General features: G+C 35.9%; 1 protein-coding gene across 2 annotated transcripts; it reads right to left on the bottom strand.

The window, feature by feature from the left end:
* Positions 1–1,390: 1,390 nt before the first annotated feature.
* Positions 1,391–11,666, bottom strand: OLR1 (oxidized low density lipoprotein receptor 1). Of its 2 annotated transcripts, XM_079143161.1 has the most exons (6): positions 11,588–11,666; positions 7,147–7,248; positions 5,258–5,503; positions 2,541–2,680; positions 2,273–2,388; positions 1,391–1,975 (listed from the first exon to the last, which is right to left on the bottom strand). In XM_079143161.1, exons 1-6 carry the CDS (start codon positions 11,661–11,663, stop codon positions 1,825–1,827), a joined length of 831 nt encoding a protein of 276 aa, XP_078999287.1. In that variant the 5' UTR covers positions 11,664–11,666; the 3' UTR covers positions 1,391–1,824. The 2 variants fall into 2 exon arrangements, with proteins under 2 accessions (XP_078999287.1, XP_078999286.1); XM_079143160.1 differs by lacking the exon at positions 11,588–11,666 and having other exon boundaries at positions 7,147–11,566.
* Positions 11,667–17,136: the final 5,470 nt, after the last annotated feature.

Here is a 17,136-nt window from a genome sequence, read left to right on the forward strand (position 1 = left end):
AACATACTGATGGTAAAGAATATAAAAATGTTCTATATCATTTACCATTTGGGAAATGCAAATTAAAACTACACTGATGTACAATTACATATCTGCTAGAATGACTAAAATTACAAGATTGACAAGGCCACATTTTGACACAGATGAGATGAATTGAATCACTCTAACACTGAGAGTAGGAATGTAAAAGGGCAATATTTTGGAAAATTGTTTAGAGGTTTCTTAAATAGATAAACACATGCCTACTGCATGATTCTGGCATTCCACTCCTAGGTATTTACCCAAGACAGAAAAAATTAGATGTTCATACAAAGATATGTATACAAATGTTAATAGCAGCTTTATTTGTAATTATCAAAAAATGAAGACAATCTAAATGTCATCAACAAGTAAACAGATAACAAACAGGTGGTAGTATTTTTATACAAGGAGGTACTCAACCTTAAAGAATGAAGTGATAAAAACAAGGTGGAAATGCATGAATCCCAAAATAATTATACAAAGTCTACAAAATGCAAACTGATAACAGACCGGGTCGCTGTCTGGACAGGAAACTGTGGGAAGGGCATGATAAATCTTTTAGTGGAGATGAATTGTGTTCACTATTTGGATTGTGGTGACATCTTCACCACAAGGGAACATTTTTATATGTGGGAAAACATCAAACTGTCTAATTTAAATATATTCAATTCATTATATGTCAATTATATAGCAACCAAGCTATTAACAATAGAAAATATCTCATTTTCCCAAGGAAATGTGTATGTGTATATATATTTATTTATGATGCTGGATAAAGGCTTCCTTTAAAAAAGAATAGACTGTGAATGGGGTGGAAAACTCCGAAAACAGAAGAGAGATTTCCAATTTCATCTGTTTCTATTCAGCAATATTATCGTATCTGACTCCATTTGTTCCAGAATTGAGTGTCTTGATTTTTGGGTCTTGTATGTTTCCAAAAGACAGCATAGCAAAAGAGAGTTGTAGAGGAGAATGTACTTTAGGGGGGAAAATTCTATTATTATTGCCTCTGGGTCACACATCCTGTGATTCTAACAAATACTGTTTTGAGGGGTTAATGCTATTATACCGTTCTTTAGTAGAGAAAAGATGAGATAATGACTGATTCAGAAACTGATAATGGGTTTGAATTAGTACCTATAAAAGACGTTGCAATTGCTAATTATTTCCTGGGGCACCACAATTGTTCCAAAATGTGTGGGGGAGGTGGTATGCACATGTGTAAATGGTAGAGCCTGGAAATAGGTCAAAATTAAAAAGAGAATGGCTTTTAAAGTTGAGAATGTGAGCTTCTTGGCTTTGGTGCATTTCTCCAGTTCTCCTTCATGTGCACTGTTTACAGGCCCATTCCCCACCCCCCCACCCCCCCCCACCCCCGCCACCTCCTTTTTTTTTTTTTTTTTTTTCTGCCTTCTGCCTACAGTTGGGCAAGTTCTCTATGTCTTCTTTGCAGTATTAGAAGGTGGGGGAAGGCAGAGAAAATTGAGCAGAGGGTTCCCAAGGTTGGAGAGAAGTCAAATTTTAAAATAGAAAAGGGAAGAAGGGTTGAAGATTAGCAGGGAGGCTTGGGACAGACCAGTTGAAAAACGACAGACGATGATAAAAGAGTGAATCCATCACTTTTCTTGTAAAGGCAGTAGGCATCTGGATTCCCAGTCTTAGTTTCTGAAAAAACCCTGTCTGTCTCTGTTACCAGCTGATCACTTGCAGTTCTCAGGACTGTCATAGTTTGTACCTAAGTGATGAAGAGTAGCTTAACTTCCAGGGTAAAATTTAAAGGCCTTCTTTTTTTTTCCAGATCCTTCAAATTCCCTGTGCTTTCAGTAGAATTGCCTTCTTCTGACATATACTGAATGCAACTAAAATGCAGTTTTCAGCAAAAACAGCTCCCCGTTGTATATATGCACAGGTGCCTGAAGGGTACATCTGGGAAACGGCACCCTGGAGTCTAAATCTGCAGGCGAAGGAAAAACAAAAAAAAGTTAAATTTACTGCCACCTTGTGTCAGGATCTTAGCTTGGTCTTAAAGATTCAAATCAATAAATATGGGAAGAAAAGCTCTAGAGAGATCTGAAAGTGTAAGTGGGCAAAGCCCTCTGTGAGAGAGGTGAAGAAGGAGACTTAGACAAATTTTCCAAGGTTCAGTGTGGCAAATGAGGACAATAGTAGAATGTGGCAGTAACTTCAGAAGTAGATTGGACAAGGAACAGAAAACTTAAACAAGGGGCATCAAAAGGAGTAGGAAACTTACAAGTGGGACATCAAAGGAGAGCCATCCTCCCAGAACCATGAGTACTTGGGTTTCCTCAGTGACAATCCCATCCAGAACGGGAAACTGGAATGGGAGATTGCTTCCTGGATGAAATTCTGTGGAGAGTAATGTCTCTGAGTTGATTGAACTGCTGTTACAAAATAGCTATTTTGGTTCTCCAACAAGTGAACCTCCCCCCAGGTCCTAAACCAGATTTATGTTAATATCAACCAATGCTCTAGCCCCATAATTATTCATAAACACTAACCAGATCATCAGTGTTATTAATTTTCAGCAACTGGGCATCCAGAGACAAGCAGTTCTCTCGGCTTTTTTCCCAATTAAATGGTCCAGAGGGAAATAGGTAACAACTTTCTTCATGCCAGATCCAATCTTGAGGACAAGGACCTGGGAAGTGTTGTATATCTAATCAGTGAGTTATGTTTGAATACAAGTATTTCTATAGTTATTTAACGAATTATCCCCTTAGTCCTCTCACATGCGTACCATTTCTTCTTCATTAAAATATATCCATACTCTACAAATACCTAAATTACATCTTAATTTCAATTTTCCTTGTGGCATAAACCAAGATGATTTAAGAATAGGCTTTATCAAATAGGATAAAGCAGGAGGGAACTGAACAAATAAAGCAGGAAAGTGATTGAGAAGGACTTGGAAAAGGTCAGGTTGAAAGCAACACATGCAACTTTCTTAGCTTCTTAACGTGCCTGTCTTATTATGAAAGTGTCAAAAATATCAGTTTTGTGGTTGAAAGAAAGTTTAGGTAAGTTTTACAAGCTTTAACAAAATAAGAAAGACACACTCAAAATGTGGCATTGAAAACAATCCTTTTTTTTCTGTGTGTGTACAAAACATACATGTAACATTACATAACATTACAACACTGTATAAAATATACATAATTACCATATAATATTATGAGATATAAACTTGAAAAAACACAAATTTTATTTACCATGTGCCAGAAAGCACTGGAAGTACTTCATATATATGAACTCGTTTAGTCTTCAACACAAGTCATTGAGGTAATTTCCGTTAATACTCTTCATTTCTCAAATAGAGGGAATAGGAATTTGAACCTAGTCAGTCTAACTTTCAAATCTACATTTTTAATCACTGTGACACATTACCTCTCAAATTTCTAAGTTTGAACTCTTTAAGGACACATTGCTCAGTGAGACTCACAAGACTTTCTGAAGCAAAATCTTAGGGTCAATGTGGAATCTGCCACTTTTAACAAGTGCCTTGCAAATGAAGGTCTGAGATCCATTATTATTTCTGACACTAAGTATAAAATCCATTACTGTGATGCTCCTGCATCTCACCAGCTGGATGACCTCAAGCAAACACATGGTAGATCATCACTCTCCCTCTTCATATATGCATTGAGACACACTCTTATCTATAAGACAAGTAAAACCTGCCTTAAATTTGAGAAAACTGGCATATTTTTCCATATGATATTTTAGTATTTTTATATATTTATTGAGAATCTTCTCAAAGCTAATTGATGAAAGCAAAACTTTATTTAGTATCTCTTCTAACTGTTCTTTATCTGACACTGTCAAGGAGTGGCATACATTACCTGGTGTATCTGCCAGCACTGGACATATCATTTATTATGTTTGATTAGTTGTCTATGTTGACATCTCTGGAAGATGGTTCTAAATGGTCCTGACACATATTTAATCTCATAACTTGCACCTGATAAAGACAGAACTGTTTCACAGCCTTACCTGTGAAATAAACTGTTGGTTGGTACATAGCTAAGTCTGCTTATGTAAACATTCCTGTCCTTGATATATAGCCTTATGGTCCTTAACTCTTCTCTGAGACTCATCATTTATTTCCTTGAAAGCTCCCTTCCTAAAAAGATTAAATATATGTAACTAAATATCAGTCTGTCTAGAAATTCCTGCTTATTTTGGAAATTTAAATTACTCTGTAAACAGTGAAGGGACTTCATGCAAAACCACTATCATTTTTATCATTTAATTTTATCTTGGTCTCAATTTTTGTAGAAAATGAAGGGACGGGTATCTGTGAACTATTGTTATATCATATTTATTCTAAGAACTTACATATTTGAACTTAAGTGAGCTGTACGAGCAGTAAGCTAGAGAACATCTGTGTATTAGTGGCACTTAGTTACTAATCCTGAGACCAGGGCACTCATGCACTTCACAGAAAGCAATGCATCTCTGAAAGTGACTCCATCTCACAGCTTCAAACCCTCCTAAGACTAAAATCATAAACCTGTTTGGATTACACACCATAGAAAGACTAAATAATGCAGATAGCTTCCATAATAATATCAAAGTTAAAAATAATCTTGTAGATGCTACTATTTCTCCCTGCCTTCTAGATTCTGAGTCCTGGGCAGTTGGAATCAATTTAATTCTTTTTACATAAAGGGAGTTTTTGGACCCCTCATATTTTTATCTATCGTGAAGTATCTACGTAACTCTTCCACAAAAGCCTACCTCAATTGATTCTATGTAGATTGATGAAGTGCACTTTCACATAGTATTGCAGAATGAAGTCGAATGCAGAAGTAAGGGTAGAGTTGCAAGGACAAGAAGACTCCTTAGAAAAAGAAATCTGATGATTAAGATACGTTGGAATACAAAGAGGTAAGTATCTATGGCAAGCAGTGAGGATGACAGGGTTCTTCTAGACAAATCTAAAAACTAGAATTTTTTAAAAGAAACAAGTTCTTTTTTTTAAGGAAGAAAATCTTAAATCCACCAAAAGTCGCAGTTAATTAAATCAGATGTATCCAGGATTTGACGTGGGGTAGGGTAGAGATGACAAAAATAGAGAACTTCCAGGTGTAGACCATTATGAATGAATAATGAACGATACATATGTCAGTATGACAATTCTGTGCCTAGAAATAATTATAAAAAAATGAAAATTGAACAGAAAACCTGCTACTCCCCCTCTTTCTTCCCACAATACCTGAAAAGTTTTCCACTTTCTTCAGAGCTTCTTGGAGATTCAGGTTTTGCTGGTGAAGCTCCATTTGCTTTTTGGATTTTTCATCCAGCTTCCAGGCAAGGGTTTCTATCATTTCCTTGAGTTCCTTCTGTGACTTCTGAGAAGCATTTTCTGCCTGCTGCTGGGCTAAAATCTGTCCCTCCAGGATGGTTTCCTGGTGCGTAAGGTTGGCTTGGTGTTGCTGCAGGAGATCAGACACCTGAAATACTACATCAGAGCTGAATCAATTCCAGCCCCCAATATAGAGTCACTTAATTTTCACAAAATCAAATAATCGATTTTGACAACGGGTAAATGTCTACAATAACATTTTATGAACTGAGAGGCAAACAGCACTTCAAAGTCTATTGGAAAATGATTCTGATTTCACCAGAAATTATGAATTTGGAAATTATTCAATACTCCTGTAGTGTCTTTTTAATGTAAGGAACTTTCTGATACTTATGGTAAAAAAAATTACCAATAGTTTGGTTTTTCTATTGAGAGTTATACACAAATTTAAAAAAAAAAATAAGTCACAGCACAGTGAAATAAATAAAATAGAGACAATCTAAGACAGTCAGACACCCACCAGACTCAGTGACTATTAGCAGGAATGTCACTAGTGGTTTAGTCTATTTGTGTCTTAATTCCTGTGCTATATCTCCTCTGTCTCCTCCCATTTTGTCTACCTTTCCAGACTTCCTAATTTTATTTAATGACCAAAACCCTTACCCTATTTTGAGATAGTCACCCACAAAATTATTTTAAGTTACTGTGTCACTAGAGTCTCAAGACATTTTTTGATTTTTGTTTTTGCCATAACACATTTTAGGAAGGGTGGAGATGAAACTAAGGTTGTGAAATCAAGCAGCAATGAATGTTATGGGTCAAAGATCTCAGTTCTAGAAGATTGATGGTGCAATCCCAAGCAGATCCCTTGCCTTGAAGCCAGATTTGAACCTGTTGGAAAGCGATAAAGCCTCAGAGAAGATTTCTGCCAAGCAGTGCTGCCTACTCTCGGACACTTCTCCCAACCAGTAAGAAAAGGCCCTTAGTGTTGAGGGACTGAAAATAAAGCTGGGTATGGTAATGCATGCCTGTACTCCCGCTACTGAGGAAGCTGTTGCAAGTTCGAGGCCAGCCTCAGCAACTTAGCAATGCCCTGTTCACAAAATAAAAATTAAAATGATCTGGGGATGTAGCTCAGTGATAGAGCACCCCTGGGTTCAATTTCTAGAACCAAAAGAAAATAAAAATGTCTTATGAACTTGAAAAACTCAGAAGCAAATAGCACTTCAAAAACCTTAATACGTTAGATCCCACTCAGTTGCAATAGCTGGGATCTACTATCTAAATATGCAGACAAACTAGATGGATGGATATGATTTTCTTAGCCACTCTGGTCCTTATTTTCACTTCTGCTTTTTCTATTAATACACCCTCTTTCCTAAATGATCATGTTATAAATTTAAAGTACATTTAGTTTAAAATGCTTTACTTAGACTGTTTCTGATTCTTAAGAAGGGTATTTAATCATCTCCATCGAACCTCAACAAGAGTTAATGAAATTCACCTTGGGTTTGTTCAGGAGAACTTGTGGATTAGTTCCTTTAAATAATTTTACTCCCCATCATTCTTGGATTAACATATGCTTTTTCGTCAAAGTTATGAAAATTTAATAAACCACTACCATGTATAATCATCATCTCATGCCTCTAATCCATTTGAGGGATTAACACAATATACCCATTCATCTTCCCACTCACTTTAAATACCTTTTGCCTAAAATGAATCTGAATCAAGGCTGTTTTGTAGTTTTTATGAAGCAAATTCAAACCCAGACTTATCCTACCTATTTTAGCACTTACATTTCATCCCCAGCATTATGATGGTCACCAGTAATCCCGTGCAAAGGATCCCCAGAGTTATAGCAGCAGGACACCACCAAGGAGAAGAAAGAAAGTGAAGACCTAGAGGGAGAGAGAGAGAATCAGAAACACAGAAACGACGGAAGCAAGTCATCAAACCATTCTTTGGATCTTGTCTGTACTTGACTCCTTCTCTCTCATCCTCCCAATGGCTCTGCAAACAATTCTTCATACTTACAGATGAAAAATGTGAACAACTAAAGAATTTAAGTAATTTACTCGTGGTCACACAACTGGTCATTTTAAGAGCTGGGATTCAACCAGATATCTGACTCTAAATGTCTGATTCTGAAGTCAATACTTTGTCTAGACTATTTATTCATTTTTCTAAATATTTTTTAGTTGTCAGTGGACCTTTGTTTTATTTATATGTTGTGCTGAGAATGGAACCCAGTGCAACACACATACTAGGTAAGCACTCTACCACTGAGCTACAACCCCAGTCCTGTCTAATCTCTTTATAATGACTCTTTTTTACTGAAAAAGAAAAAAAAAAAAACATATATATATTCTTTCTTTGTTCTTTTTAGATATACATAACAGAATGAATTTTGACACATAATACATACATGGAGTATAATTTATTCTATTTTTATTCAATTTAGGATCCTATTCTTGTGGTTGTACATGATGTGGATTTACACTGGTCATGTATTCATATATGAGTATAGGAAAGTTATGTCCAATTCATTCTACTGTCTTTCCTCTTCCCATCCCCCTCCCTTCCCTCATTCCCCTTTGTCTAATCCAATGGACTTCTATCCTTCCCCTCCTCCTGTTCCTTTGTTGTGGGTTAGCAACCACATATCAGAGAGAACATTTGGCCTTTGGTTTTTTGGGACTAGCTTATTTCACTTAGCATGATATTCTCCAGTTCCATCTGTTTACCAGAAAATGCCAAGATTTAATTCTTCTTTATGGCTGAGTAATATTCCATTATGTATACAAACCACACATTTTCTTTATGCATTCATCTGTTGAAGGGTACCTAGGTTGGTTCCATAGCTTGGCTATTATGAATTGAGCTGCTATAAATATTGATGTGTCCATGTCACTGTGGTATGGTGATTTGAAGTCCTTTGGGTATAGACCAAGGAGTGGGATAGCTGAGTGAAATGGTGGTTCCATTTCAAGTTTTCTAAGGAGTCTCCAAACTGCTATCCAGAGTGGTTGCACCAATTTGCAGTACCAACACCTATGTATGAGTGAAACTCCCCTCCCCCCCACCAGCATTTATTGTTACTTGTATTTTTGACAATTGCCATTAGGACTGGAGTGAGGTGGAATCTCAGTGTAGTTTTAATTTGCATTTCTCTAATTGCTAGAGATGTTAAACATTTATTCATATATTTTTTGGTCATTCGCATTTCTTCTTCTGTGAAGTGCCTGTTCAGTTCCTTTGACCATTTATTGATTGGGTTATGGGGGGGGGGTTGGTGTTAAGTTTTTCAAGTTCATTGTATATCCCATTCACAATAGCCTCAAAAAAAAAAAAAAAAAAAAAAAAAAAAAAGAACATGAGAATCTATCTAACAAATGAGGTGAAAGATCTCTACAGTGAAAATTACAGAACACTGAAGAAGACCTCAGAAAATGGAAAGCTCTCCCAGGTTCCTGGATAGTCAGAATTAATATTGTCAAAATGGACATACTACCAAAAGTACTATATGGAATTAATGCAATTTCTATTAAAATTCCAATGACGTTTTTTATAGAAACAGAAAAAACAGTCATGAAATTTGTTTGGAAAAATAAGAGACCCAGAATAGCCAAAGCAATCCTTAGCAAGAAGAGTGATGCAGGAAACATCACAATACCGGACCTTAAATTATATGACATAGCTATAGTAACAAAAACAGCATGGTATTGGCACCAAAACAGATATGAAGACTAATGGAACAGAAGACAAAGAGATGTACCCACATAAATACAGTTATCTGCTACTACACAAAGGTGCCATAAACATACATTGGAGAAAAGACAGTCTCTTCAACAAATGGTGCTGGGAAAACTGGAAATCCATATGTAGTAGAATGAACTGGAACCCCTAACTATCACCTTGTACAAAACTTAACTCAAAGTGGATCAGGGACCTAGGCTCTAGACCAGAGACCCTGCACCTATTAGAAGAAAAAGTAGGCCCAACCCTATCACGTTAGCTTAGGAACTGACTTCCTCAATACAATGACTCTTTAAAGAACTCTCAATCCATCTTGGTTGGCTCAACTACATCCACAGCACAGAGAGCCTGAAGTTGTACTATAAATCATATAAATCACAGTGTTTATAAGTAACACAATATAAATAACAGATGTCAAGCAAATAAACTTTAGTAAATGAATAACCTGGGATTTCCACAAAGAATCCCATGCATGATTTTATGCTGAATTCAATTTTTATTCCACTAAAATTACATCTCGAACTTGGGGTTATTGACCAAAGAAAAATAGGAATGAAAGCTTGATATTCACTTGGTTTATATTAATAACATGTCCTACAACTATATTATAAAACTGTATTAATAGCATGTCACACCAACTATAGACCTGTTATTACAAGAGAAAAAATTATAATTGTTATGAAAACAAGTCATGAATACCACAAGTATATGAAGGTCTGCTTATGTTTGAGGTTCAAACTCAAAAAACAGAGGTTACTAGTTCAGCAGGAAAACATCCCATACAAGGAATTTGGTCTCCTCTTCTTGTGAAATAAACGAAGAAAGCACTGGTATTTTTCACCTCTATGAGTAAAGAGGAAAACTGAAAAGTTGAGTAATTTCCTTAAGAATATACAGATAAAACCCAAACATAGGTCTTTAATCCAGTTTTCAATAGCCAGACTGCATGGAATAGTTACATCCCAAAATTTCCAGTGTGAATGTGTAACCATCCAAGTCAATCAATCGTCAAATATTCACAGAATTCTCGAGTGTCAAAAGAAAAATCAAAATTTTTATAGGAAAGAAGATAACTCATTTAGTGATTCAGTAGTTATTATCTCCTTGCATGTGTGTGGCAAACTGGCAGAGAAGAAGTAGAAAACAGTTTCATCTCTTGCAAATGATGCCTAATCCTAACTGATATCTCTGTAAGTCCCAACCGATCTATCTCTCTGGTTGGTATTCATTCCAAATTACAGGACATCAAATATACCCACCACTCTTGAATGATGAAACTCCTGAATTTTTAGAAGAATAAAAAAAATCACAAGGACCCACATGTGAGAAAGAAACGCACATTTCCTATTATCTAGAGGACCCTTTGTTCTGCATAGACTACTAATTCACCCCCTACTCCTATTTTTTATTTTCTCATCAGAAAGTAATCAGGTCCTTCGAAGTAGATAACTTATCTAATCAGGATCCTGAAAAAAGAATTAATTTTACAATTACATCAAAAGTTAGGCACTCAACATTTACTACATGAATAATGAATGAATGATTGAGTCGATGGATGAAAAATGGATGGTTAACTTGTAAGTCTACCAATAAATGTTTCATTGTTTTCATTCCAAGTTAGTTGACTGACACAAATGTTACATCATTCCATGCTCACCATTATTTTACCCATTGAAAGAAATTTCTGTTTTGTTTATAGAAACATGGTCTGAAATTTATTCAAATTTCTTACGATACTTCTCTATCTTCTTCTCTTTTATTTCCTTTTCTTCAGAATGAATATAAAATAAACGGGAATTTATCCAGGTTGCCTGTGGAGTTGGGCTTATGAATTAATGTATACCTAAGTGGTTTAATTTACTGTGTGTGTCAAACAGAAAGTATAACTTTTTTAAAGCAATTATATACAATAGAATATAATTTATGCTAAACCATACTGTGTGTCACTTAACTTGTTTTGGATAATTCATAAAACATTTCAGGTTTTTGCAGTGTCTCAAGAATATACAAAAATTAGGACTATATACACTAGATGAATTTGTTTTCTAAACATCTCATGGGATTCTGATTAAATGGGAGTTTGTGATACAGTCCTAGCTTTACTATTTACTAGCTCCATGAAAGTGGGGGATTTCATTAATCCCTCTGATCCCAAGTTGGCACTTAGTAAAAGGGAGATAATAATATTACCAATCTCAAAGTGTTATTTGAAGATTCTGAGAAATAAACATTTAAATAGCATAGAGAAGAGCTTGAAGTAAATATTCAGTATAAGTTAATCATCATCATCATCATCACCATCACTACCACTATTATATTCTACTTGTTTTCCTTAAATGGTACTAATTTTCATTAAATGGCATTAATTCTATTTTCCTACACTTGGATGTTTTGTCTTTCTAACTCCTTTCTTCAATAAATTTACATTTCTGAACTAATCCTGGAATTCTTTCTCTGTACGAATTTGCCCACCCCTAGTACCTTTAGCTTTCTCTCCATTTAACTTCTGGTCAGGCTGATCCTTCCTAGGCTTCATTTTGAGGTCATCAAAAGTCATTTCCAAATTCACTCCAAGAATGAGAAAGTGTAGCAGTCAAGGACTTCAACAAACTAAGAATGCATGAGCTTCTGCTGGAGTGTTTAAATAGCTACTGTTATCTAATAGAAAATGACTCAATCATCCCCGGGAGGAAAGGGAGGCTTTGCTTCATATTGGGAAGTTGACTGACGCAAATTCTTGGTTTATATCTATTGCAGGTGGGGAACGTGGTGATTCTAATATTTCACTAAGCAATTTATGAAAGGAAAAACTGTATTTTCCATGAGCCTTAGAGGGGAAATGTTGTACATACTTATTAGATAAGATGCTAAAATTCAAAATGAGTAAATCACACCAAATTTGTGGAAGAAGGTGCATTTGGTCCAATGTTCACATTTGCTTGTTAATTTTACTGTGGCAAACTATACATAGTGTCTTATAATAAACACTTTTTAAAAATTCTGCTTTAATTAACAATAGACTTAGGCATGTGTGGTGAATCACAAATGACTTTCCAGCAGGTGCCCTGGGTAATTTTAAAACTCAGTTTGGGGTACTATTTTATCAGTGGCAGTATAACTTAGCAGCAGAGAGCAGTCTTGAACTACATGTTAGTTTCAATATCTCCCTTGGTCTTCCATCTTGGGGAGTTACTTAACACTGATCTATGTCTCTGTCTGTAAGCTGGGGATGATGTCTACTTGATAATGTTGCTACAGGGATTCAAATGAGACAGTGAGTGAAAGTGAAAAGTCTTGTATTTGAAATATAATATGAACTCAATAAATAGTTGTTATAATTATTATTAGTTCTAATATTCAGCACAGTTAAATTGCCCAGCAAAGAATACATTTTGGTCTAACCAATGATTGACTTGAGTCACAAACACTCTGTGCACTCTCCTTAAGTATGTCTATATGTATTCATGGATAAAATCCTCATCTATTTTCCCTTCACAAGCCACTCATTAGAAAAGAAATATCTCTTTGAAGTTATGTGCATTTAAAAAAAAATCCTTATCTCCTAAAAATGTTTTCTGAAGTATTTACATAAAAAATAATGTGATTCTAAAGTTTGCTTTAAACCAGGTCAGGAAAAAAAAAAAAAGGAAAGGAAAAGAAGGAAAGGATAACTACAAGAACAATGGAAAAATAAATAAAATCTCTAGGAAATTAATTAGTAAAAATTACCAATTAGGATTCCATTTTCTTCCTTTCCCCTAAGTTTTTCTGTATTCTCTATTTCTGTGCATGGTATCAAATACCAAATCAAAACAGCTTCTCTGCAATTTAATGTTACTCTATGACATAGTTCACACACAAAAAAACTATCAGCATGTAGCAAATACATCCTTATCAAATCAGCTGGTAGCAAGTCAGTGTTACTTACCTCTATCACCCAAACCCCTTGCCAGTTCCCTGGAATGTTAGGCAGGAAGCAGGGTCCTGACTGGAAACATTTCTGCAACCACCATGGTGACTCAAACATGAGTAGAATCTTGGAAAATTTCATGTAATAATGAATTAATAGATACTGAAATGAAAAGAACACTTTATTATTCTCACATGACTCAGTAAATTCACATGCCACTAACTTTTCACAACATAAAACATAACCATTTCAGACATACTATTCGCTATGGAATTAATTAAATTTACATAGTTGTATAACCAGCACCACAATCCACCTCCAGAACTTTAAAATCTTCTCCAACTGAAACTCTGTATCCATTAAATAACTCCTGTGATGGTTCATTGTATGTATAATCTTTTCTGGGCCATTGGGTGCCCAGAATAGGGTGTTTGGGGATGGAATGAACATATTAATTAGTAAAATATACCAGATTTCAAATCATAATGTGGGTGGATCTCTTCCAAAAATTGGACTGACTGAAGAACAAAAAGACTAACCTCCCAACAAATAAAAAAAATTCTCCAGCAGATAGACTTTGGGCAAAAACTACCTCTCCAACTCTTCTGGATCTTCTTTACCTGCTGGCCTTTGGAGAGAAATTGTACCATCAGCTCTCCTGCATGTTGCCACATTTGAAATCCTCTTGAGGTTACCAACTCCCAGGAGTAGTGGATCCTCAGACTACTGGCCCCCACTGCTGATTTGGTCTTATCAGCCTCTGTAATCACTTGAGCCAATTCCTTAGAAAAAGTTTCTAAATGTATGTACACATCCTACTGGTTCTGCTTTTCTAGATAACTGATTAATACAACTCTCTACTCCTTCCTCCTCTCTGGAAACCACTATTCTGTTTCCAGATTTAGCTAGAACTATGTGCCTGTGCTAACTTCTCATCACTGTGACAAAATACTCGAGATAATCAACTTATAAGAAGAAAGGTTTATTTTGGCTCTTATGATTTCAGATGTTTCAGTCCATGGTCTGTTGACTGTTGTTTTGGGTCTGCAGAAAAGCAGAACATCATGACAGGAGAAGCAAAGCTGCTCACATCATGCCAGACAGGAAGTAGAGAGAGAAAAAGGAAGGAAGGATCCAGTATCCAAATGTCCCCTTCAAGGTCATGCCCCCAATGACCTAATTCCTACACAAGGCCCCACCTCCTCAAGGTTCCAACATTTCCCAATAGCACTACAGGCTGGAGATCAAGCCTCCAACACATAGGCCTTCTGGGGACATTCCAGGTCTACACCATAGCATATCTCATATAAGTAGAAACAAAATATTTGTCCATTTTTGTTTGAGTCATACTTAGTATAATATCTTTAAGTTTTATCCATGCTGTTAGTATATCAGAACTTCCTTGTTTTCTAAGGCTGTATAATATTCCCTGTGTACATATAGAACGAATTTTTTTGTTCATTCATCTGTCAATTGTCATTTGCTTCTCCTGTTCTTAAACATTCATGGAGATAGTTTCTATAATCCTTGTGTGGCAGATACCTGGGAAGACATGAAATACTTAAGAAGTCTCCAATTTTCTCCTCTTCCTTGTATTCATGGTCCAATATAATCTCTTCCCTTTGAGCATGAGCAGGACCTGTGACTTGGAGAGCAGTGAAAGTGGTAGAATGTATGTGATCATGCATAAGTGATTACGTAAGATACAGTGACTAGTATGCTAAACTCTGTCCCTCTCCTATCTCTATTTCTCCATCTAGATGTAGAGAAGCAATCTTACACTGATACAAAAGTCACAAAGAAATCATTCTGCCTGAGGGAACTTGTGGGTGAATCCTTCTTCTACTTGAGCCTTCAGATGAGAATGCAGGTCAGAAGCCACCTTGATTTCAGCTTTGTGAGACCCTAAGCAGAAGATTCAACTGAGTTGTGCCCATGCTTCTGATTCACAGATGCAAGACAACAAGTATGTGTTGCTTTATATTATTGCTCAAATGGCTCACGGTAATAAGTTACATAGCATATGAACCTCATTCATCCTTTGATAAACTGAATCCTTCTGCCTTTTTCAACTTCCTTAAATCTACTCCCCTTACTGACTTTTAGTGCCTGTGAGGTTGCCAGTCAATATCTATGTTATGATCTTGGCTCATAAGACAGATGCTTCCCAGAGGTTTTAAGATGGTACTAATTTGTGCCATCTCATCTATTCTTGAAATCATGGTTTTGGCCCAGTCCACTGATCAGCTCTTTATAGCTGATGCCTCAGAGCAATCATAATCCTGAATTCTATTTCACTGAAACCCAGAGAGGGGGGTGACCTGAGTTAGCCAAGGTCAAAAGGAGAATAACCAAAGGAAACAAAAACAAGCACTTCTTTAGCTCAACTTGTTACAGTGGTTGTACAACAATTCCCTGAAGCATAAGCAAGAGGGTGCATGCACTTGCACCTTGCACTAGTTCAATCCAAGTCCTTAACAGCATGGTGCAAACTAATGATTCACAGGCTTAATGGAACTACACAAGGTTGTATAGGATTGTAATGAGGTCATTCCCCACTGCTGCAGCTCCTTGCCCTTCTGTTCCTAACCCACGTGTGCCTTCTTCAGTACTCTTTCCTTTGTCTTCACTCCCTATATGGAGGCTTTGATAAAAATTGACCTCAGTGTTAAAACTGTCACAAGACATAATCACACTCATCAGGATAAAAAAAAAGTTTTATTTCTCCAGGAAACACTTTGGTGAGAAAAAAGAAATGGCAATAGTAATTCCAAGAAAGAAAAATATCGAAGCAGTCATTAACAGAAGCCTATTTTGTTCAAACCTGTTAGGAAGCTGGAGGGCAAAAAGATGATGGCAGTCACATGGCAGGAAAGTCAATGAGGGGAAAAGCCATGTTAACTGGCAAACCTGTTCATGCAGGTGGAAACTGGCCTGGTTGCAGGAGGAGAAGGCCAGACTAGTAAAGGAAAACACTCAAGAGCTAGATTGTTAGAAAGAATAGAATGCAGCTTAGAGAGGGAGTGGTATAAAAATACAAGAAGCATAGAGGACATTATCCAGCATGTTGGAAGTGCAGATCATTTGTAAAATAAAAGTTTAAATCATCTTAGCTAACACATAAAATACTTATCAGGACTATTGTAAATATTTTATACATATTAGCTTATTTAATCTCTATAAGCCTACAAAGTAAATATTATTATTCCTCTTTTTATGTAAAATAAAACTGAGTCAATGGAGATAAGTGATAACTTGCCCAAGGTTGCAGAGCTAATAAATGACAAAGTAAGTAACTAATTGCAGGCATCCTAGCTGAACTCTAAACCACAATGTTTCAGAAAGTAAAAGGAAGGGACAATTTCATGATGATTTCCACATACCTGGTTTCAATTGAAATATTCTATTCAAAATAACTTCTTGTCTCTGATTTTATTTCCTCTTTGAAATAATATCTAAAGCAGGTAGAGTGGGCACTCCACTCCTTTATTAATGGGACCACTAAGGACAGGGAAAAACTACATATTATTGAGCTTTTTGAAGGACCACAACTTAAGTCCTGCTCTTCCTGTCCTGTAGAATACCTTCCACCTTGCCAAGTTTTCTATCAAAACTTGGAATAGACTCTTCATCCCAATCCAAACAGCCTTATATTTTAAAAAAAGAAAGTCAGTGCTCACAGTTTTGAAACTGATAGATTTTAAACAACCAGCATCACACCAGGGTATTCTCTATCTTACTTCACTAAGAAAAGAAATAAAGTTTACATTCTCCATTTTCATATCACATTTTTATGGTTGTGAGGGCCCTTTAGAGTATGTTTGGTGCAACCCAGCAGTATCCCCTCAACAATCCCATCATAGAATTTAGACTTCCAGAGTCTGTAAGGATTTAATGGGGTTTTAGTTAATTCTTATGAGATAGATGCATCACTGTAAACTAATATCTAATTTTCTTATCATATACTTTGTATTAAGTAAAATAACTCATCCATACAGTATTTATTCATTCTTACAGATATGCATCTTTGCAATTATTTTATATCCTTTCCATATGTGCTTAATTTTTTCAGATCTTAAGTTTTATTTTCTTGAGAAGCAAGATTTTTTTTCATTTACTT

This window comes from Sciurus vulgaris, assembly GCF_902686455.1.
Source record: "Sciurus vulgaris genome assembly, chromosome: 5".
NCBI classification, from domain to species: domain Eukaryota; kingdom Metazoa; phylum Chordata; class Mammalia; order Rodentia; family Sciuridae; genus Sciurus; species Sciurus vulgaris.